This window comes from Pinus tabuliformis, chromosome 4_2 (assembly GCF_031772625.1).
Source record: "Pinus tabuliformis cultivar Carrire ecotype Pingquan chromosome 4_2, CPIR1, whole genome shotgun sequence".
Classification (NCBI taxonomy): Eukaryota; Viridiplantae; Streptophyta; class Pinopsida; order Pinales; family Pinaceae; genus Pinus; species Pinus tabuliformis.
Genome location: NC_142304.1, coordinates 124,177,582 through 124,202,959, shown reverse-complemented (window position 1 = coordinate 124,202,959; position 25,378 = coordinate 124,177,582). Strand labels below are relative to the sequence as shown.

Sequence of the window (25,378 nt, the reverse complement as noted above, 5' to 3'; positions counted from 1 at the left end):
CTTCCTTTGAGTCTGCCCGTAGGCTTACATATATCCAGCATTGGTTCTGTTGAACTAATTCTGGGGTAAATCCTAAACTAACTCCTAAATCTTCTGTCCACTTCTACTTCCATTAATTCCTGAAGTCTCTCTCTCGTCCCTCTAATCATGAACTGTTCTAAGAGTTATAGTTGGCTTTGGACTCTTTTGGCATTACTGCCCACTCATGTTCTCATTTATTCGAGAGCACTTACAATTTCCTCCCATTATCTAATTAAATCACTAAAAGGCCTAATTTACATTAACTTGAGACTTAGGAAAACTATTTCCTAAAAATACATGACCCCCCCATGTCTACTTAATTACAATGATTTTCCTTGGGCTGAATCTCCTGCATCACATCCATATATTGTGAAGAAGTACCAAGGCCAAGAGTCATCATTGGGAGGTATGGAAGTCTCTGTTGGGATGATGTCATGGTTAGGTTGCAGGTCATAGTGTGATTGGGTGTTCGGTCGAAATCATTGTAAATCATATTGTATCATGGATCGTTGTCCCTGGTATGAGAATCCGCACTCTTGTCTCATTTCAGTCATTATAGGGTGGCAGGGAGGTGCTAGGTTGGTGTATGAAGTCGCCTACAGGTTGGAGCCTGTGAACACTTCAGGGTGGTAGGTTGGTTTAGGATGTTGGGGCATCCATTCAGTTGATTACTGAAGAAACCAGGGCGTTGGGCGTCCTTCCAGTGGGAGCTGGAGAAGAATTCTTTTCTAGAATTCTAGAAAGTTGTTGCTTTCATTTCAGTTGGGGCTAAAGATTAAAGAATTTATTAGAAAAGCGTTCTGTGGTTTTTGACCCGAAGGGGGTTTTCCTCCTAAAATTCCTGTGTCCACTATGTTCTTTTATTCACTGTTATCACTGCATAAACATTAATAATAATTAAAGATTAACTAATGCTCTGAAAAGATTTAAAAATGCTAATTGCTAAGAAATACTAATTCACCCCCCCCTCAGTATTTCCAATAATTGGTATCATAGCTTGGTTCCTTCAGTAACAGCTTAATAGCTGGAAGTCAGTTTCGAAAGTCAAAGAAGCAGGTTACAAGGATTTCAAAGGAAGGTACAGGTACAACAAAATCTGAAGAAAGTGAGTATTGTGTACCAACCCCTGATTTTGATGCAGATAATTACTGGATATGGAAATCCAGGATGGAAGTACATTTGCAGGCACATGGAGTATGGGAATCAATTGTTTCTAGAGACACATCTACCAACGAAGCTAAAAGGTACAATTCAAAGGCCATGAATGTAATTTTGAATGTTTTGCCAAATTCTGTGAAAACAAAAGATGGTCAATGTTCAACAGTGAAAGCTCTTTGGGAAAAGATTCATAATCCCTATTCAACAAAGCGATCAGGTCAAGATGTTATTGAAAATTTGGATCCTTCTGATTATGATAAAGAAATGGGAGAAATGAGTAAAACAGAGTTTCAAAATCAAGTGATCAAGGTGATAAAGGAACTCAAAAGTCAAAAGGAAAAGACAATACTTTTGGAAACAAAATTGAAGACAGCAAAAGAACTCATCAAAGAAAAATGAAGAGTCTGAGAAGATGATTAGTAATCTTAGAACTCAATTGGAAGAAATCAAGAATATAGTGACACGAGACCTCAAGAGAGAAGTCCAACAGAAGTAACAAGAACTCGACACAATGTTTGCAGAGATTAGCGGGATCACACAACAGATGTAGGAAGCAGAAATTGAAAGGAAGGAATCTAATCAAAGATACATATCTATTGTTGAGAAAAAGCAAAAGCAAATAGAAACATCTTCAGTAGAAATAAGTAGGCTCAGGATTGAAAATGAGAAGCAGAAGGAACAGATACAGGTTCTCAACAGAGAAGTAGAGAAGACCACTCTTCTCAAGCTACAGGTTGAGGAGGCAGAAAAAAAAGAGGAAGATCTTGAAAAGATGGTTTCAAGAAGATCTTGCTCAAAAGCAAGAAGAACTTGATGCAACCCGTGATGAGATCAACAAACTCAAGGGATCGCAAAAAGAACACTTACAAGATAAGACAGATGAAGAAGCAAAAATGAAGGCAATTAAAGATGGTAAAGCTCCAGTTGATGAAGGTACAAGCTCCACATCTTTGCAGGATGATTCTAAGAAGGAAGTTGATCAAAGTGAAAAGCCAAAGAAGAATGTTGCAACTCCAAAGAACAAGACCAAAGCAATCAAGAACAAAGGACCACAACAAACTACAACACTGCCTCCAAAGAAGAATGAAAAATCTTCCAGGTATGTTTGTTTATTTAATGGTTATTGTTTTTCATGTGCTAACTATGGACATATGGCCAAGGATTGTAAAGTTATTGACAAGTACAACTATCAAGGACCATCGCATCCGAATGAACCATTCAGGTATGCACATTTATTTAATGGTTATTGCTTTTTATGTGCTAACTATGGACATATGGCTAGGGATTGTGAAGTTTTTTACAGGTACAATCATTATCTGCAAAACCCTAGAAGCAAGTTTGCAGGATCACGAGACAGGTTCCAAAATGATTTTGTCAGAAGAGAATACATGTTAAATGGGCCAAACATTGAACATTTCAAATGCCATAACTATGGCCATAGCACTCGCGGTTGCAGATATCAGATGGAATCACCTATGGACAACATTGAATGCTTCAAGTGTCATAACTATGGGCACATGGCTCGAGATTGCAAGAATAAGAAGGTCTGGAAAAGGAAACAGGTACAAGAAGACAAAGAAAATAATAAGGTTTCAGTAGTTATGCTTTCAGGATTTGTAAAAGCAAAAGGTCATGAGGAATTAGCAGTTGCTTCAGATAATGACTCAAGTCAAGATGGCCCGTTAGGTGACTCACTATTTTGAACAATCTGGCTTATTGACTCCTTAATGTTTGTAGAGGAGGATTCTATGTAGTAGTATATGGCACAAGTCTATGATTGACAAGAAGGTAGTTTGAATAAGATGGCAGTTTCATTACAGGTTCAAGGGGAGCAACACAATTGAAGGATTACAGGTTACCAAGAACGAGGCAAGATTAGTCTGCAAACGATATGCACAAGTTGGGGGAATCCATTTTGAAGAAACATTTGCTCCCGTTGCCAGAATAGAAGCTATCAGGATGTTTCTCGCTTATGCTTGCTCGAGAAAAATCAAGGTCTAGCAAATGGATGTTAAGTTAGCTTTTCTAAATGGTGAATTCGAGGAAGAAGTTTACATTGAACAACCTAAAGGTTTTTTGATCTCTCGCAAAGAAGACTACGTCTGCAGATTAAAAAAGGCTCTATATGGTCTCAAGCAAGCTCCTAGGGCTTGGTATGCTCGTCTTGACGGATATCTACATCAATATGGATTCAAGAAAGGAAGCACTGACAACAATCTTTATGTGAATGTGGATTGAGATAACCTAACAACTATCGAAGTATATGTGGATGATATAATCTTTGGAAGCAGTGATGACAGATTAAGTAAAGAATTTGCCACAAAAATGCAAAGTGAGTTTGAAATGTCTATGATTGGCGAACTGAAATACTTTTTAGGGCTTTAGATTTCTCAGCAAGATAAAGGAATATTCATATATCAAACCAAGTGCATGAAAGAAATGCTCAAGAAATTCCAAATGGAAGATTATGGTAACATGTTGCAAGCTAAGCTTAGAAAACTCATCAAAGGATGTGGACCAAAGGTTGTATAGATCCATGATTGGTAGTCTCTTATATGTGACAGGCTCCTGGCCTGATGTGATGTAAGCAGTTGGACAAGTAGCAAGATTCCAAGCAGCACCAAAAGAATCTCATATTATTGCTGTCAAAAGAATTATTCGGTAACTTAAGGGCACAACAGAATATGGTCTATGGTATCGCAAAGGAAATGATCTGGTCATCCAAGCTTATACAGATACAAATTCGGCAGGAAGTGTTGATGATCGTAAGAGTACCAGTGGAGCAACATTCTATCTAGGTGATTGTCTTGTTTCATGGTTAAGTAAAAAGCAATCTTGAATCTCGTTATCCACAACAGAAGCAGAATATGTCGCGGCAGCAGCATGTTGTACTCAAGTTCTTTGGGTGAAGCAAACTTTGCAAGATCTTCAAGTCAAGTTCGATGAGCCTATTCCCATCTTTTTGCGATAACACCAATGCCATCAGTATCTCCAAGAATCCTGTGATGCATTCCAAAATGAAGCACATTCCAATTAAATATCATTTCATTAGAGAGCAAGTCGCTGAAAAGAATATCAAGCTTAAATATTTCCCTTGGGGTCAACCATTGATGAGGAGCAGATAGATGTACAAACACCTAGCAGGGTGGCAATATTTGCAAACACTTGTCCTCAGAAGGTGTTGGAGGCTGACAGGGTAGTTTTGTCAGAGGCTAGTAGACGGCAGGAGAGCGGAGTTTATGACCAGATGAGGAAGGAGTTGTTGGAGATGGTGGTCCATCCATCTTTGGGCCTACCCATTGATGCGGTACAAATAGGTGTAGCGACAATTGGTAGAGCTGAATTATTTCCAAGTCGCAAGCCTCTCCAGGAGTACATAGACAAGGCTTGTAGCACATCTTGCCCACTTTTGCCTATTATAGAGAGTGGGGCAGGTTTCCTTCGACAGATCCTGTTGATGGACTAGATAGAGCAGCATGGGTTGAGCATGGACCAGCGGCAGCATAGTAGACTTGTTCCATACATAGGTGTCCTTGCATTCGATTCTCTTCACGAGATAGATTGGCGGGAGATCATGAGTGGGTATCCTATTGATGGAGTATCATTCTTAGTTCAGGGCACAATACAGCAAGAGCCCTTAGATGAGAGGGTTACTACATGTTTCAGTGGGCAGTGGGATGTGGACCGACAGTTCATCAATATTTCAGTAGCACTAGCCCAGCATCAGCAGAGTGGGGTTGACCTCAGCCTATGCCAGAGGTGGGATTGGAGAGAGTTGATGAGTTGGTATTCGCTTTATGGAGCAACAACTATAGCCGGAGACAGAGCACAGTCTGAGCCATGGGACTTGGGCGATGATTGGCCATGGTGGCATTGGGATCCAGGAGGATTGGTTGATGACAGGTACATTCAGAGATCAGTTTAGGATCCGGGCATTGGGTCTCAGTTGCGTTGGGTCACCAGCATGGTCCACAGGTTTCGATTACATGAGGGCAAGAAATCTTGGCGCGGGAGGATTTGTAATGTTCCTTTTTTGGTGTTCCTTATGACATGTTTAAAATGGACTTTCAAAGTTGGGGGCAGACAGGTCACAGGTGAAGGTTGGTGTCACCAGCGAGCCCAAGGGCTTTTGGAGGGGTTTTGAGGAGTTTCTATGAGGTCTGATGGCATTCACTTGGTATATTCCATCATCTGCACAATTTGTCTTTCGTTTTGGCGCATTCCAACAACTTTCAGAAAACAAAGCTATTATTGGGCCTAACTCAATTAATTACGCCTAAGGTGGCATTCTAGGAGGAATACTTGACAGAACACCTTAGTGTAATAGCTCGTTGGAACCGGAACGAGAAGATCTACATGATGGGATGGATAGATGTGAGTTTCAGTGACCTGAGGAGACATGGTGGCCAATTTACCATTTTCCCGCATTAAAAATAATATTTTAATTAAAACAAAAGAGGGAAATATGCTCCATGACTAAAATAATAATAAAATAGGAGGTTCTAGAGGGGTCCATCATATATATAAAAGAGGATGAGGAGGCCATTGGAGGACATCTTGGATTTATTATTACTTCTTGTATGGAATTGCATGCATTTTGTCTGTTATATTTTACATGGCAATCTTTTATTAATTGAATGGTCAATATATGAGGAATTTTTGGTTAAGCTAAATTTCTGTAAAATTAGCAAAATATCCTGTTTGGGACATTACAGGCAAGACTAGCAACTTGAACCTACAAAGGGAAAAGTCTACCACATGGAAGGATTTTTGTACATGTGGTAACACCTCTTCTTTCCTTTGTTATCTTAATATTTGATGTGTAATAATTTGTTTTATATATCCTCTACAAATTCTAGCAAGCTCATTAACTTCAATTTCTTGGGGAAAGTTGAGTTTCCCAGGTGAAGGTGGATCCTTTGGATCTCTTGTAGAATTCCTACATTAAATTCCAATGAGCCTAGAACGGAGCTTATTGAGTCTTTTATAGCCTCACTTCCATTTTCTAACACATAAGAAAATGAGCCCAATTAGATACGCACTTGACTTCATTGCACTTGTTGGATTTGGCATTAATCTCAACTTCCTTCCATCGCTCCTTAAACCTTTTGGAAAACCCAAAAAATATCTCATATCAATTTGTGCCTCAATTCTTAGCTTTAGTAATCCTACTTGGGGTAACCCCCTTGAGTAGGAGGAAACCTGACCTAATGTGTAGATGATATGTTACTTAGGCAACAATGGTGACCACCCTATCAGTGCCCTCCCGTGTTGTATATAGTCTGGATTATGGCTTTTATCGTCAAGTACAAATTGCAAAATAACATACCTTAGAGGATACACTAAACAACAATGCTTATTGTAGAAAGTTGTAATACATGCAACATAATAATCCAAGTCATACACTAGTCAATTTCATTATAAGTATTGTACCAATAGAAAGCTTGAGTAGTAAATAAGTTCAAAAATACATCATGGATGATAAATCTAATTTCAAACTCTATAGCTATCACATTATCATCCATTATGAATTTATCTTTAATATTCACAATTCTTTTATCTTACTTCATTTATATCCTTCAAGTCTCTTCCTTCAAATGCTCCCAAACCACGTGCATCCAGGAAGCTATACTCTGGTACAATACGACTGCCAAGGAAAGTTGATACGATGAGACAGTGAATCCAAGAAATAAAAGCCATTTAGTAGTCAATGTGCTTCCATAGGAAACATATGTATGCCTCTAAACAAAAAGCAATGGAAAAAATTTAAAAATTAGAGGAAAAAATGCTTTTATGGTATGAAACAACAACATCCTCAAAATGTATTACTTTATTTCACCTTTCATTCAAGAGAAAATGCCTTTAAAAGAAGTGAAAGTTACAAGGGATTCACAATTTTAGCTTTGTATAAAATTGGCCAAATTATGTTCTAGCTATTTGAAGAAGTGGAAATATTAGAAGGATATCAAAGTTCCCTTCTAAGGATTAATATTTAAGGTGTTTCCTCTTCATTACCATTTATTTTAGGCTTCATTCCAAAGATAGCTCCACCGTTATGGTTTATAAATGTTAGCATAACACTACCAAAATAGAAATTATGTTTTCATAACATAATAAATAGATACCCTATTGGGTCTAGCCTAGGTGGTTGAGTGGAGGTGTTATCTTCCCCACCCAAGTTCAATTCCCACAAGTGACATGTATAACTTTTAACAATTATATTGTTATAATAGCTTTGAGCTATGTTGTTGACCTGGACTTGTGTCCTAGAGAATCTAGGGTATACCCTAGCTATTATCCTCAAAATGAGGGAAAATGCCTGAGGTTTCTCCCTTAATAGATAGAAAATTCAAAAAAAAAAAATAATAGGCTTTATATACAACAACCTAAAAATCTAAACAATCACATCATGACATAGTTAAGTTATCATAGTAAAAATTATTGCATCAAAGGTTACTCAAGCCAATCCCAAAAACCTATAAAGGAATTCCATTGTTGGTTGGTAGTGTCACTGACCGATTCAATGGTCTTGTCAAGATCCTCACAAGGCACTAGGTAGTAGCACACAAGACAAGAGCCCACTGTCACCTCGGCACATGTCACCACTCTTTAGGCCAACTCATACAAAGTCAAGGGAGACTCCCCTATTCTAAATACCCTCTAACCCAAATTAGTAGGCCAATGGCATATAATAGCTATTGGGTGATGGAGTCTAGGAGTTTGTTTAATGTCTTGCTAAATATGAAAATGAAATATGAGTGCAAAAAAAATGCATATCATCAAACAAAAAAGACACTCAAACTACAGGAAATAGCTCTTAAATTGTCACAAAGTTGAGTCTTATAAGCCCTTACCAATTGGGAGATGAATATATTGCTTTAGACCTTGGTAAATAGCTGTAAATGATTAAGTAGCTTGGTGTTATGTACCTTCAAATCTGGGAAAGTGCAGAAAATGGCAAGATAAATCCCGCTTGGGGGGCACCTACAACTGTGGTAACACTCTAGCTTGAAGGTCTAGTAGGGGTAAGGGAAGCTAGGGTAGCAAGAGTACAACGATATTCAATACCCAAAGCATCAGATATGCAACTATTTTGGAATTTCCAGCAAGCTGGAAACTACTTGCAAAGATTCGGGGTCAAATCCCCTTAACCTAGAAAATTATTCCAGCAAGCATTTGAGACTTGTGGTGGATGGAATATCTCTATATTAACCCTAGAATACTAATGGTATGCTATAAACACAACTATGGGGTAAAAGTAAGGGTGTATATGAATAATACTTACTTGTGAGTGCTCCTTGTATGTAGTATTTTGTTGAATCTTATATATAATCTACCATAAACAACAATAGATCTGCAAAATGATTGAAATACCTTCATGAAGTATACATGTTAAGAGCAAAAAACTAGAAGGAGAACACTCTTTGGATAAGATATAAACTTTAAACTACAAAATTCTTTGGATAAGATAAAAACTTTAAACTCCAAATTCAAGGATCCACTAGCTAACTTAAGATAAAATTTGAAGAACAAGAGTATTTTTATTTTTATAAAAATAGAAAAATAAAAGACTTTTGTATTTTAAATGTATTGGTTGTTGCAATAAGGTTTATCTTGGCCTAGCAATCTAGCTTTTCCAAGTGTCAAATTGTGATCACAACCCCTTCTATATCAGCCTTGTGATTTGGACTAGGAACTGAGAGGGTGGAGTGGGATATCCCCTATTTTATAAAATCATTAAGTGTAGCTCAATTTTGCAATTTTGGCATTAGAGGTGGATTTTGTCAATTTTGGTGACTTAGGAAAAGTGGGTGGAGTAGGCCCCATAAAATTTTTGGAGGCAAAAGGAGGCAATGTTCACTAGGAGAGAGAAAAATCACGTTCATAGTGGAAGGTGGGGGCCACCAAGGGGTACGCATGGGTCAAAGTACTTATGGAAAGAAGGCATTTTGGGGATCTTTGACTATCTCACTTAAACAATTCGACCTCTCTATTGGAGTTGTTCAACGCAAGGGACTGAAGTGTTGTTGAGCACAGGAATTTCAAGCAGAATTCTGCCCCCATCTTCGGAGAACTTCAAGTGTCTCCCTAGTGGGAAATTTGGAAGTCCATTTTCAGGCTTCTACAAGGCCACAATTGTAGCATAGTTCTAGTTTTGTACTTCCTGGGCGCAAAGGCAGTTCGAGTGGCAAGAATTGAACCAAATTTAGTGACTTGGGTGAGTTGAGAATTTACAGAAGAATTTCCTAACTTGAGACCAGAGATTTAGCACTATTGCACAGGGCTGGAGTTAAGGCATCTCAATGGGCCGAATATATTCTTTCTAGCAGTGTGCAGAGGTCCCTAGGTAGTGCTTGTGCAGGCATAGGAGGCGAGCAAATTTGGAGGGCCAAGGGATGAAAAAATTTGGGTTTTCCGGAGCCAATTTCTTAGTATGGTGTGGAGGCTTCTGTAGTGGTGGATTTGGGGTATTTTTGGAGCAGTATTTTCCAGCAGTGCATGTACCCAACCAGAGAGCCACTCACACCACTTGGAGGGATTTCTCTGTTGAAATATGTAACTAGGTTCGGTCTTCATAATGACATACGTAAATCATGATTTTATGTATTTGATGTAATGAGAAAAATAAATTTATTATTGTTGATCTCGAGGAATGGGTTTCATGCTGAAGAGAATTTATTTTTAAATTAATCTCCCATTGACAGCTTCTAGCGATTGTCATTGAGTCTACAAGTCTAGGCAGTCATTGTCATGTATAAAGGACCTGTTGCACTCATTTTTCAAAGTTCCAAGGAAGCAAATATACCAATTTTTTCAAAGGATCGAGATCATCAAGACATCAGTTTATTGAGTTTGTAATGTAAATGATGCTAGTAAGACCATGTATGTATGTAACAACCTAGGTAAACGTATTATTTTGACTAAAATTTCATCCTAGTAGGTTTTTCGTCTCACTGATTCATTTGTGTTTTTAAACACAGATGGTCGGCAGAGTTTTCCCCTCCAAACTCACCCCAACGCTAGGGTGGAATTTGTCGTCAAAGTCTTAGGTCAGTTTTAGTGTTTTAGTTGAGTCTTATGTAAAAGTGATTTGGGAATAATTTAAGCTAATTCGCTAAATTATTTTATTACAAATCACTTGGTCTACTAAATCACGTTGTGTCGCAGAATTGGGAGTGTAATTTAAGGATCTATACCGTATGGGTGTTCCCCCTTTGAGGGTTGAGAATGTAATTATCTTATGTAAAAAATATTTTAGTGCATGATCCCTCATACTTAGACACCATAGCTAAAATATTAGAGGATGGAAAAAAAATTTAATCCCCTCATGTGTCAATTAATTAATTTTTCTCGCAAAAATTAAATTAATCTTAAGCCAAAAAATTAATTAATTAGAGTCAAAATTAAATTCCTAGAGAAATTAAATTCTCCAAGTGGAAAAATTCGTGGGTATCAAATAAATTAATTTTTTGAGGTCCCCCATAAAGGGAATATTGGAAATTTCAAGAAAAATTGGACCCTTGGGCATTGGTGGTTAAGTCAAAGTCATTTTTTTGAGGAAATTAGCTCAAAATAATTAATTTTGAGATAATAAAAAATGAATTAAATGAGAAATTCGAAAATTCCTCAAAATAAATATTTTCAACGGTCGAAATTAAAAGACGATCAAATATTTTTTGACGATCAATATTATTTTGACGGGGATCAAGCCAACTAGCTGTTATTTTTCCACTTCGAGGATTTATCTATAAATTGAGTCATTTGTGTCTCAAGCCATCTAGTTTTGGCTTATGTAACTCGGAAAAGATAATCTAAATTATTGCCCCATTGGGAACATTGGAATAATCATAATAAAGACTTTGGGGTGCAATTCATGGTGTCTTTGATCTGGTGATTTGTGGTACGTGTTGGGTACGAGCATTCCTATATTGTGTTTTATAAATATTTTGATCATTATTTCATTGTAGGTGATAGTAACATTCTATTGGCAAGTTGTGGGCTTATTTTAGGTGATCTGATTCACTGGGTGTTCTAACGATTTGTTCTTCAGAAATATATAGTGTTTATAAGTTCTGTAGCCCTTGGACTCCAAGTTCACTAACTTTGGATAGAGGTTGACTATTTTTGGACTCTAATTATTTTAATGGTGTTCTAACTTCGCTAAGGTTGTAGTTTATTATTATCTTTCGAAATACATTTAGCCACTACTAAAGATTTATAAAATTTCAAAAATTTTCCAAGCATTTTACATGTATATTTTGTAAATATAATTTGTATAATACACTTGTAAATTATTTTATTTTTCTAATCTTGGTTTTGCAGCTGGGGTTTTTGGGGTTTGAATTAATTTTGAATGTTTTGTATATATTGGGGTTTTGTGTGTTTTTATTTTCATTTGTGCAGGTGATATCAAGTGACAAGAGTTGGATTAGAGTTAGATCTAGGACCTTGAGGGTAAGATCTAGCCTCTAAAATTTTGTGCAAGGTCAGCCATAGAAGATTTTGAAGCAAATAAATTTTTTAGAGCAAGGGTTTCAAGTTTTAGGGCTCTCAAACCCGAATTTGTGCTCTCCAAGCCCAACGTCTTCCTCCTAGGGCCCTGCGTCAGCCATTGTTTACAACCAGGCCGAGTCAACTCGGAAACGGCCGGGTCATACCGAGCCATTAAAAAAATTTGCGACCAGGCCAGCAAACCGGCTCGGTTGACCGAGTCAACTATGACTCGGCCTGGTCATTGGATGACCAGGCCGAGTCATAGTTGACTCGGTCAACCAGGCCGAGTCCGTATTGACCAGGCCGAGTCATCGAAAGACGGCTGGGCAGCGTAAATCATGAATTTTTTTCACTTTTTTTTGGATTTGTGGTAAAGTTAAAATCAGTTTATGGATTCCAAAGGGTTTAGGTAAATTGTTAAGTGCTTTTGGGGTCCATTTCCCCCTCCCAAACCCTATTTAAGACAGCCAAATGCTCTCATTCACTCACAGCAGTCTTATGCATTTGAGTGAGAGTCTTCTTTGAGAATTAGTGAGCAGTTCTTGAGCTTGTTTTGGAGCAGCAGTGAGGAGTCTTGGAGGAGCATTGTAGCTGGAGTGAGGAGCTTCTTGGGCAACCATTTGGAGCAGCATTGAGGAGCTGATTTTTGGAGCAAGCTTGAGGAGGCAGTTTGTGCCTGGAGGTATTTTTTTCCACCCTTACAAATCTGTTTTTGCTTAGTAAATTTTAGGTGCATATCAAGAAAGCTTAGAGAGTGTTTTTTGTCAAATAAATGAACATTGAATCAATTTTTTTATTTTTTTTTTTCATTTTCAGATTGTTTTCCTAGTCAAAAAATGGCACCTAGAGCAAAAGATCCTGCTTGGGCATATGTTGAAATGGTTGATAGTCAGATGTGTTGCAAGTTTTGCCATAAGAAAATTAAGGCAGGTCCTGGGGGGATTCATAGGCTGAAACAACACTTGGCAGGGATTAAAGGCCAAATTACCGCATGTCCCTCTGATGAAATTGGGGAGATTAGAAAGAATTTGGTGGAAAGCTTTGAAAAATTTAAAGAAGATAAGGCTAGGCAAAAAGAGATACAGGATGAAATTGGGAGGAAGAGGGAGATACAAAGAATGATGGCTACCAACCCCCACTATGATTTTGAGGGTTCTTCCTTTATCCCTCAAACTGAGGCATCCAACCCTTTCCGTTATGTTCCTACCTCTTTTGGTTCTGTTCAAGATAAGGGAAAGGGTAGAATGAAGGGTGATGTGACTATCAAAAGTTATTTCACTCCCTCCTCTCCATCAGATGCACATGGTCCTGAAGTTAGTAAAGGTCAAATTCAGCCCACTTTAGATGACCATTGGAAGAAAGAATTGAGGGAGACTGCTTGTGACTACATAGCTAGATGGTGGTATGATGCTGATATCCCCTTTAATGCTGCTCGTTCACCATATTATGAGCCTATGTTTGATGCCATACATGCTGCTGGAAAAGGCTTCAAAGGCCCTACTATGCAAGAGCTAAGGGGGGTTCGTTTGCAGAAAGAAATTCAATCCATTAATGAGTATTTGCAAGAGTTCAGAGACTCATGGGCAAGAACAGGGTGTACCATCATGTCAGATGGATGGACTGATCAAAGAAACCGTACCATCATAAACTTTCTTGTCTTCTGCCCACAGGGAACCATGTTTTTAAAATCAGTTGATGCATCTGATAAGGTAAAAGATGGCCACTTGTTGTTTCAGCTATTGGATGAGGTTATTGAGGATGTGGGGGTGGCTAATGTTGTTCAAATCATCACAGACAATGCCTCTAACTATGTTCTTGCTGGTAAACTGTTAGAGGAAAAACACAAGACCATCTTTTGGACCCCATGCGCTGCACATTGCATAGACCTCATGCTTGAGGATATTGGAAAATTAGATTGGGTCAGAAACACTGTAGATAATGCCAAAAGCATAACAAAATTTATCTACAATCATACACTGGTTTTGAGTCTCATGAGGAAACACACTGGAGGCAAGGATATTATTAGGTCTGCCATCACTAGATTTGCTACACATTTTTTGACATTGCAATCTATGCTTTCCCAACATAGAAACTTGCAAAAGATGTTTTCCAGTGATGAATGGAATCAAACCAATTGGTCTAACAAACCAGAAGGCAGAGAATTGAAAAGGAAAGTCCATGATGAAACTTTTTGGAGAAAGGCAGCAGAGATTGTGAAGCTTGCTGAGCCACTGGTTAAGGTGTTGCGGTTGGTGGATGGGGAAAGGTTGGCTATGGGCTTCATTTATGAGGCTATGGATCAAGCAAAGGAGCAAATAAAGACAACATACAAGGATAGAGTGGCAAAGTATGGGCCCATTTGGGCAATCATTGATGAAAGATGGAACAATCAACTCCATCGCCCTATACATGCAGCTGGGTATTTTTTGAACCCACGGTATCATTATAGAGCTAAGGAGTCAGGAGCTTTGAGGGGGGAGGTCAGAGATGGACTGGTTGATTGCATTGAACGCATGATCCCATCGGAGTCTGATCAGCTGCAGATACATCAACAGGTCACATCCTTCAGCAATGCAACAGGTACCTTTGGGAAGAACCTAGCAAAGATTGCAAGAGAAGCAGATGAGCCAGGTAAACAAAAATTTCAATTTTCAATTTCTTAATGGTTTTACAGTTTTACTTTTTTTATTAAAGACTAAAGTTTGTTAAATCATTTATAATTTGAAAGTTAGATATAATTTGTAATTTTGTTGAGTTTCAGCCTTCATCTAACTCATAATTCATTACACTCCTATGTTTTTTGCAGCACAATGGTGGGAGGCCTTTGGTGGCCAGTGCCCTCAATTGCAAAAGTTTGCAATTCGTATTTTGAGTCAAACTTGCAGTGCATCTGGGTGTGAGCGCAATTGGTCTGTCTTTGAGAGGATTCACACAAAGAAGAGAAATCGTTTGGAGCAAAAACGGTTGAATGATCTAGTTTTTGTCCAATACAACCTTCGGCTCAGACGGAACCAATTGCTGAACAAAAGACCTGATTCAGATCCCATTGTGTTGGAAGACATTGATCCAACATCAGATTGGGTAGTGGAGAGTCGTGCACCAGAGTTTGATCCTGATGAGGATCTTGATGAACTTGAACTGGAACATCCACTTCAGCCTGTTCAGTTGAATGCAGATCCCGATCCACCAGCCTCAGTCTCACAGCCAGCAAGGACTCCGAGGAGTAGGACTCCAGTTGTAGGTGCTTCCTCTGCTCAGCCACGACAGAAGCGTAGCCGCATATCTACTCTATCTCAGCTTGCATCTGCTAGTGGCACTGGCACCACTTCTACAGTTGCAGTTGGAGACGATGATGATGAGGAGGAGGCATGGGGCCCCTTGTCTGACTCTGATGATGATGATGAGTCTGATCCAGAGATTGGTCGAGATGATCTTGGCTCCTCTGGCAGTAGCCAGTAGTACTAGTATTGGAGTCTGGTCAACATCACAGTTTACTTTTGTTGTAGAGGCCATTTCTAGCCTCCTTGGTTATTTGTATTTTGTTTTGAGTCTTTCACTTTGATCATGTATGACAGTTGACTATGTATTGCCATTGGGTACCATTTTGATATAATGGATTGGTTCATGAGCCTACTTTGATCATATGTTGTCTTCCATCTATATTATAATGCTATGTGTTTGGAAACATGAATGAAAATCTTTAAAATTATGTTTAAAATATTTAAAATTATGTTTTTTTATAAAAAAAATAAATATTTAATGTATTTTTTACAACGACCGAGTCATTGAAATCGATTGGGCCGAGTCATTACCGAGTCAGAGTCGGAGTCGGAGTCGATCCTCGGCCGAGTCGGAGTCGTAAAACACTGGCGTCAGCCCTTCAGGGCCCTGTTACCGCTCAAACTAGCAAGGGACCTAAGGGATATCCCTAAAGGGCAAATGTTAGGCCAGGGGCAACAAATGGAGTCAGCCCACTGTCACCTCAACTAAGGCTCCCTTCTATTTACAAACTTACACCGATGGGAGGAGACCCAATATGTATGGAGTCACCAATGAGTAACAAGTCAATGGATATGAGTGACCCAGACCCTTTCTGAGAAGGTTTTGTAGAATGGGCCTTACTCGCTTTCTAAGCAAGGGACTATGTGCTTCTAAGGAAAGGAGGAGGATTTTTGGGGTTAGGTGTGTTGGAAAAATCAAGGATATTATATTAGGATTTGATTCTCCTTTCTTAATAATTACTTGTGAGTGTGTTGCCTTCTTTTACTTCTTTATTATCTTATCTTTCATCAAGCAATTATACATACATGAAGATCACAAAACAAGAGACACAAGATATAGGCACATGCCAAGGCAAAACCCCCCTCGAAGGGAAAACCTAGTGAAGATAATTCTTCCTTTCAATAGTATTATTTGAGACTCTTTACCCTAGACCAATACCAGACTTTCCCTCCACACCATGTCAGCCTCCAAGATCTTAGACCCCTTCTAGCATCTTCGACTAGGCGCAACGTCCAGCAACATGCAGCTTACGGCAACAGCAAAATCTTAGGAGACTTAGATCTCCCAACCCAGACCACAAAACAAAGAGAAAGAGGCACCAAACGTTTGATTTTCCTCTTCTCTAGAGACTCCCCCAAACTCGCACTTTTTTCGTCCTCCCGATGACAGAGTTCGCACTTCTCCAGCTCTTCTTGAGATATCGAACTTGCTTGAGAGTGAGTGCTCCAAGTGACTTCGACCTTGTGAAAATTCCTATGCTCAAGGAACCCCTACTGCAGCAAATCTGAATCTACTTCACCTACTTGATTTTTTTCTGACATACATTATCAAGTTATTCTCTGAATACTAAAGCAAATTACTTATACAACCTACACTAATTAAATGTTTGATCTCATGAAACAAAAAACAGAGCAAAGAACAAGGTACATAGGACACACTTATTTTTGGACACAATAGTCCCCGGAAAAACCTAATGCGGGAAAACGGTGCAACAGTTCTGAGGGTTTATTATCATTCAGGAGAAATATATGAATACAAATCTAGGATGTTCATCTAACAATCCTTTACAAAGAAAATATTGGCAGAAAATCTAAGTGAGTTTTACCTCACTTCACACGGAAGAATTACGGTTGATCCTGCAACAAGAGTGGCTAACCCCGACTTCTTCTGTGTTGGCCCTGCGTCAGCGCTTTTGCCCTCTGCTTCAGCTATCCAAGTTGTTCCGGCTTCTGCGTGACAAGTAGATCTCTCCTTTGCACTGAGCCTTCTAGCTCTGCATCAAGGCTGCATGGGCCCAGACTAGCCTAGTGTCAACTCTCCCAGCTACTGCGCTGCCTTTACAAGCTCTCTCCACCTCTCTGTCAGTATTCTCCGGAATGTCCTCCCGGATTCCCTCTGCCCCTCTGCTGCTGAATGATCACCTAGTTTGAATTTCTCAGCTTCTTAGCCCCAGAAATCAAACTCCAGATCAATTTGTTCTCTTCGTGTGTGTTTCGAAATGAACCCCAAGCCTCCATTTTATATTTTTCCTATTGAGTCTTCAACGACCAAGATTAAGTCTCTAACCAACGACGAAGATTAAAACATGACTTGATTTGCCTTCTAGATCATTCTCACCCATATTTTGATTAATACCGATTAATTTTTTAATTTCCCTAAGTTTAGACTTCAGAACTCCATTAAAAATATTAATTATTTTAATAAAATACAATCAGGGTGGAATTTCACCAAACAATTTCTGGGTTCTTTAGAACTCATGTGCCTTAGCCTCTCCACCAATTTTCAAGGCTAGAGCACTTCCGATGCTAAAAAACTAACAGACCTCCTTCATTATATAGGCTTCTTATGGGTCGAATGGGGGTCCTTAGGCCAACTTGATCTTCCTTAGGCCGACATGATGTGGAGAACACATAATTCATATTTGACTTGATACAAAATATTTTTACATGATCTGAAAACCCAAGAAGGGTCTCTTCAAATGTACAATGAATCTATAAACTCAATATTAATCATAGGAGTCCACAATGGGGACTTTGACTAATATAATGATCACTGAAGCATGAAACCCATGCTTTAATAAGTCATTGTTACAATAATAAAATATTTTCTTTATTCTTTTCACAAGTACATTACATAATGACTCAAGTACATTATTGAAGACCAAACATAGTTACTTTTGCCAACACTCCCTCTTAACTAGGGAGGTATTCATAATGTACAAATACAATGAAAGATCTCAAAATATATGAAAACATGAAGAACCTTTAGTGTTAAAATTGGCAACTAGGGCCAAACTCCATATGGGTCACCTTATTTATGACAACTGATATTTTTCTTGGATTCCTTTCTCTGAGAGGTGTAGGATTTATCTAAAGATCATCTGATTCCGACATGTAAAAATAAAGATATGAATTTATTTGTATTATTTACAAATTGTTAAGGTCGGCCAACAATCAAAACAGGCATTTTTACCCCCAATTCATCCTCAACATTGCATATAAAAGGAGACCTCAACTCATTATTCCATCATCTCATCTTCACTCATCTCTCTCTCCTCACTTGATTGGGTACTAAAATCTAGCAACTTTCTCTCACATGTGCGAAGGATGGACTTTTCTGTTTGACTGCGTTGACCATGTTTGGCCAAGCTGCAGGGAGACTGTTTTGGGCTGCGTTGACCAACGTTGACCTCCCTTTGACTACACTTTGGGTGTGGCAACTTCTCCTTGGCAGGCCGTAGATTTGGGCATGGAAACCAAGGTTATCTGACCTCTGGTTTGACCAACGTTGACTGCCCTAGTTGTTGGCTGCAGTTTGACTTTCGTTGACCAGCATTTGACTGGACTTTTTGGGGTTGTTTTGGATTGTTTGGGTTTGTTGTTGAAGGTTGAAGTTGATTGGGTTTGACCGAGCTGCTTAAAAGAAGAATTTTGCCCTGTTTGACCAGCGTTGACTTTTCCTGTTAGGGCTTTATTGTTGCTGTCATAAATTATCAGATTTGTAAATTTGTACTATCTCTCTCTGCTGAACTATTGAAGAATATAAGAAGAATTGATCAAGGGTTTACCTGCATTGGGGTTTGTCCTTGGCTGGTGCCACATCTTGTGTCCTCTTATCTTGGCTTGTCTTCTATTGTTTATGTTTATATTCTATCTGCATTTTACCATCATTTTGATGTTATTGCTAAAATGGATATTGATATTGGGTAATTAAGAAATTGAAGTAAATTGCTCGTAATCATAGAACATACCAAAAATTAACATGGTTTCAGAGCTGAGGTGAAGACAAAGCCCAAGCAAGAGTGAAAAAGCAATCACCAAAGACAGTTGGACAAGGACAAAAGGCTCAATGGGTTCCTCATCCCACTTCCTGGTTGAAGACAAGCTCTGTGAAAAGTCTGACTATCATGGATGGAAGATCTCTCTTGATCTGACATTGGAAGAACAAGAAGTGTTGGATTATGTGAGGGGTAAAATCCCTGAACCTCCTTCAAATGCACCGGTTGCTACAAAGAACAAGTACAACAAGGCTGAAGTCAAAGCGAAGAAGATTATCAAAGATTCTGTTGACAACCGTTTGGTGGCCTACATCTCTGATCTAAACACCTCCCAGGAAATCTACAATAGGTTGGTCAACATGTTCAAGGTTAGTGTTGCAAATCAAGATCACTGAGATCAAGACTGATCTTCTGTCGATTGGAGAGGTCATTCCTGGCAAATCAAGATCACTAAGATCAAGAATGATCTTTTGTCGATTGGAGAGGTCATTAACAACAAGGAACTTACTATCACTACCCTTGGAGGACTCCCACTCGAGTGGTATATATTTAGAACCATTATTCTCAATAATGATCGAATTCCAAGGTTTGAAGAATTAATGTCGAGATGCATTCAAGAAGAAACAAGAATGGTGGAGCAAGAAATGCCTTCTAATAGAGGCAACCCCACTGCTTTCTCCGCTCATTCTAAAAGGAGAAATAATGCAGGGTCTAAAGGTCATTTCAATGGAAAGCCTGGATCAAAAGGTGGAAGGAAGGGAAGGTGCTTTGTTTGCAACAAGTTTGGCCACTAGGCAAGGGAGTGTCCAAACAGAAGGGACACATCACATGATGATGATCACAATCATTATAGGCGCAACTTCAACAACAATCAAAGGAATGGCAGGTTCAATGGCAAAAGAAAAAGGAATGTGGGACATCAAGGAAATGGTCAACCCTCCAAGAAAGCAAGGAACTCCAGGTATGAAGAATCAAATGTTGTTAACAAAAAGCAAAAGGAATACTATCTTATATCGACCCTCTCCACTACCTCTCCTTCGGACACTTTGGGGAATTGGCTAATTGATAGTGGTGCCTCAAGGCACTTCACCGGGTACAAGGAAGCTCTCTCTAACTTGATAGAGAAGGAGACAAAGTTGGAGATTATTCTTGGAGACAATGCCACCTATCTCGTGAAGGGAGTAGGGAATGTTACCCTTCAATTGACTCAGGGTAACACGATTCATTTACAAGAAGTACTATATGTACCTAATCTCAAGAAGAACCTGGTGTCCATTTCGGCAAAGGGAGACAAAGGATACAAGGTGGCATTCAACGATGGAAAGGTATGTGTTTGGAAAAGGAATTTTAAAGATGCTTTTACTCTTGGGTTCCGGGTTGACACTTTGTATCATGTTGGAGGAAGTCCATTGGGAGCCATGTCTTGCGACACATCTCTACAATCTGAACTATGGCACCGAAGGTTTACCCATATTCATTATAAGGCTCTACCCAATATGAGACAGATGGTGACAGGTATGCCCAAGTTCAAAGTAGAGCATGAAGGTGTATGTCCGGGATGTGCCGAAGGAAAACTTACAAGGGGACCATTCCCCTCAAGTAATAGCAAGACCACAGATATATTGCAGTTGATCCACTCTGACATATTTGGTATGATGCCCGTAAACTCTTTGGGAGGATACTTATATTATCTCACATTTATAGATGACTATTCTCGCAAGACTTGGATCTAATTCTTGAAAAAGAAGGATGAAGTGTTCACCTAGTTCTGTCACTTCAAAGCCATGATCGAAAACCAATCCGAGAAGAGAATCAAGATATTGAGGACTAATAATGAGACTGAGTACGAATCAAATGAATTCCATGACTATTGCAGAAAGATGGAAGCCACGAAAGATTCTTCGATGTCATAGAAACGAAGTTGATCTCCCTAAGTTAAGAAGGAGCTTGGGCATATTCCTTGTATAGGAATGATTAGATCCTCCCTGGTTAAGAGGGAGTGATGGATATGGTGTTGAAATTTCTAAGTCTGACACATCAGAAATCCCTACTGCATTATCTGGTTTATTATCTCCTACTTGTTCTTTCCATTAACAAGTTATTTATAAATATAAATACTGAAATAAACACAAATGCGGCCTTAACACATATACAAATCAACAACTGAAATAACCGAGACAATTACACGAGGACACCGTTATTTTTGGACAATCGTCCCCGAAAAAACCCAATGCGGGAAAACCGGTGCAATAGATATGAGGGTTTTATTATTATGCAGTTTTCTTAATACAACTAGGGTGCCAGAAATGGCTCACCCTTCAGAGATTTTCCTTGGCAAAAGTACCTCTCCTCGGAGACAAATATTCCGGCTAATCAGCAACCAGATGCTTGATCCAACAACAACTTCGACAGTTCCTTAGCTGGACAGTGAAAGCTGCTCCAAGCTTCTCTCTGGAACTGCGTCACCCTCCAGGGACTGCGCCACCCTCTACGGCTCTGCGTCTGTCTCTCAGCTCCTAGTCTGCCCCACGAAAAATTCCTCAACGCTGCCTCTTCAACCTAGCGTCAACTTTGCTAGCCTCTGCGCAGCTTCTGTTGCCTCTGCGTCAGCCTCTTGGCCCTTTGCATCTTTTGTGCTGGCCTCCTCAGCCTCTGCATCAGTCCTGGCTGCCTCTACTTCAGCCTTCCTATGTTCTGCACTTTCTCTACCTCTCTGATATGTATTCTCGACCTTCTGTCGAACTGCCCCTCGCTGCAACAGATCACTAACTCGATTTCTCAGCAAACCCTGCCTCAGAAAATCGAATTCTTGATCAACTCAGTGTACCCCAACTGACCCTCAAGCCTCCTCTTATACTTTTCCTGTTGACAAATCAACGGTCAAGATTAAGTCCCTAATCAGTAGCTAAGATTAGATCTGGCTTGATCCTTGTTATTTAGAACTTTCTTACACATGTTATATTAATACACATTAATATTTTAATTTTCCTAACTTTATAAGTTTATACTTAGGAACTCCATTAAAAATATTAATTATTTTAATATCTCTCCATAAGGGTGGAATTTCCACAAATGATTTCTAGGTCTTTGAGATCTCATGTGCCTTAGCCTCTCCACCAATTTTCATGGCTAGAACACATCTGATGCTACCAAAAATCAACACTCCCTCTTAGCGAGGAATGTGCTCTAGTAATGTTTCACCATAGAAACATCACACTGATCTTCCGCATTGGTACCTATGTCGATGCTTGGCTTGCTGCCTCACATCCCCTGCACTGTTGCTTCATGTACTACTGCCCAGGACACTGCCACTGCCACTGCTACATCTATACTGCAGCTTCCTCTCAACATGCTACCCATGGCACTGCCACTGCTAATTGTTGCACTGCAACTCAGTTACCGAGGAGTAAGTAACTGACTTCACCCAAATACTAACATCCTGGTCAGTCTGGAAGCCTCGTGATGTTGAAGCTACCTCTGCTGCTATCATGTGCTCCTTCTGCTACCACTACGCTGCTGCAACCTCTTCTGTGCCTCTTACACTACTACAACCTCCATTGCACTACTACAGACTTCTGCACTCAAGCACTGCATTGTCGCTCCATCACACCTTGCTCCACTCGACACCTATCATCATGCTACTGTCCTTAAGGAATCCCATAGCCAAATGTGATCCAAGAGTTTGGGTACCTCAAGGATCCTACACCTAGCATGTAGTCCTCCTGACTACAACTCGATGTCTCCCCACCTCTTCTCTAGAGGTGCATGAGCACTCATGGCACAATCGTCATCAGTGTCGACCTCTTTCTCCGGCTTAGCTGGAGCTGTCATTGAATCGAAAGCCTCTCCCTTGTTTTTCTTCCTGGGACACTAGGATGCATAATGTCCCAGCTCCCCACAATGGAAGCACTTAACCTTGGGGATGTCCTTCTTCTTCATCTTTCCTTGTTGTCCCACAAATGCTAGAGCTGCATCCTCCTCCTCCTCTTTCTTGACTTGAGCTCCCTTACCACTACTCCCTGCCTTGGTCAACCTCCTGATCTCTTCCTGTCGAAAAGCTGCCCACATCTCCTCCCAATTGAGAAGAGTAGCCCTGCCCAAAATACTTTGGACAAATGTCTCCCACTCCTCAAAGACTGCATTTAAGGCAGTCCTGACCATAAACTCTGGATCCAGTGTAGACCCCATGGAGGTAAGGTGGTCGTGAATCTCCTACAACCTTAGAAGGAATGGATCTATCTGCTCTCCCTTCTACATCTGATATGACCGCAGCTGATTCTCCAGTAGCATCTTTTGTTGCATGGAAGTGCCCTGATATATCAGGTTGTCAAAGTGTCCCACATCTCCTTTGTTGTGTTCTTCTTAGCAATATGTGGTATGACATGATCTTTGACCCCGTCAAGGATCATGCACTTCGCCCTCGTCTGGGCATCCTCATACTTCTTGTTCTCAGCTGGGTCAATTGAGATAGCCACGGTTTTCAAGGCATAGTCCTTGATGCGATGTCGATCCAGAACTACCAAGATCCTGGCCTTCCAAATGACAAAGTTGGAAGCCCCATCCAACTTGTCTCGATCCCTTAGTCCGTTCACTGCCATTTCAGCTCCTCTTCTGGACTCCCTTTGAGTCTCGTCTCCCCTCCTGGAAATCTCCCTCTAAGTCCTAATTTCCCTCCTGGAAATCCTCTAGCCAGCTGTCGAACCGTTCCTCTCCAATCCTCCTTGCAACTGCAACTCAGATCTAGATTTTTTGGCTAGAAATTCGTCAAGGTAGCGCTTCCCTCTACCTTGGTTCTGTCTCCTTAGACATTATTCTGTATCGACAAAAACAACGTCCCATCAGCTCCTCAAATCACAATCTGCCCACAACTCCCCAAGCCCCGACAACTGAAGAAATTGAGCCTTTCAGGCTCTGCACAATCCCAGCAAAGGTTGAATCTGCTCCTCCTGGCCACAGTGTCGATTCTTTCTGGCTGAGAAAGATGACCGGGCACTGTGTAGGTCTAATTTGCCCCTCTATATTTGCGATGACCCTCCTAGCTCGAAATGTTGACGCAACCTCTACGTCACTTCTTCTCTAGCTGCTTCTGCTCTGGAACAGTGTTGTCTCTCAGGAGAGCTGCTACTACTGCAAATTTCATATTTCTGCTAGTGCCTTTAGTCCTCCTGTGATCCGCAACACTTTGATACCATGTTGAAATTTCTAAGTCTGACACATCAGAAATCCCTACTACATTATCTGGTTTATTATCTCCTACTTGTTCTTTCCATTAACAAGTTATTTATAAATATAAATACCGAAATAAACACAAATGCAGCCTTAACACATATACAGATCAACAACTGAAATCATTGAGACAATCACACAAGGGACACTGTTATTTTTGGACAATCATCCTTGGAAAAACCCAATGCAGGAAAACCGATGCAGTAGATATGAGGGTTTTATTATTATGCAGTTTTCTGAATACAACTAGGGTGCCAGAAATGGCTCACCCTTCAGAGATTTTCCTTGGTAGAAGTACCTCTCCTCAGAGACAAATATTTTGGTTGATCAACAACTAGATGATTGATCCCACAACAACTTTGACAGTTCCTAAGCTGGACAGTGAAAGTTGCTCCAAGCTTCTATATGGAACTGTATCACCCTCCAAGGACTGCGTCACCCTCTACGGCTCTGCGTCTGCCTCTCAGCTCCCAGTCTTCCCCACGAAAAATTCCTCAGCGCTACCCCTTCAGCCCAGTGACAGCCCTGCTAGCCTCTGCACAATGTCTGTTGCCTCTGTGTCAGCCTCTTGGTCCTCTGCGTTTTTGCACTGGCCTCCTCAGTCTCTGCGTCAATCCTGGTTGCCTCTGTGTCAGCCTTCCTAGGCTCTGCACTGTCTCTCCAACACTTTCTCTGCCTCTCTGATATGTATTCTCGGCCTTCTGTCAAACTGCCCCTCGCTGCAACAAATCACTAACTCGATTTCTCAGCAAACCCTGCCCCAGAAAATCAAATTCTTGATCAACTTGGTGTATCTCCAACTGACCCTCAAGCCTCCTCTTATACTTTTCCTGTTGACGATTCAACGACTGAGATTAAGTCCCTAATCAACAGCTAAGATTAGATCTGGCTTGATCCTCGTTATTTAGAACTTTCTCACCCATGTTATATTAATACACATTAATATTTAAATTTTCCTAACTTTATACTTAGAAACTCCATTAAAAATATTAATTATTTTAATATCTCTCCATCCGGGTGGAATTTCACCAAACGATTTCTGGGCCTTGGAGATCTCCTGTGCCTTAGCCTCTCCACTAATTTTCATGGCTAGAGTACATCCGATGCTACCAAAAATCAACATATGGTTCTCTACTTCACTAGACCCGAACTAACAGTCATAAGTCTTAGTGAAGGCCATAAGTGAGAGAAGGACACATC

The 25,378-nt window shown here is 40.0% G+C and overlaps 1 protein-coding gene across 1 annotated transcript in view; it reads right to left on the bottom strand.

Moving 5' to 3' along the window:
• The window catches only part of LOC149168556 (Phosphoglycerate mutase family protein), a 226,741-nt gene that overhangs the window by 81,731 nt on the left and 119,632 nt on the right, over positions 1 to 25,378 (bottom strand). The window contains exon 3 of the mRNA XM_089428312.1: positions 6,745 to 6,826. Within this exon, the coding sequence (XP_089284438.1) occupies positions 6,745 to 6,826 (82 nt within the window). The remainder of the gene's footprint in view (positions 1 to 6,744; positions 6,827 to 25,378) is intronic.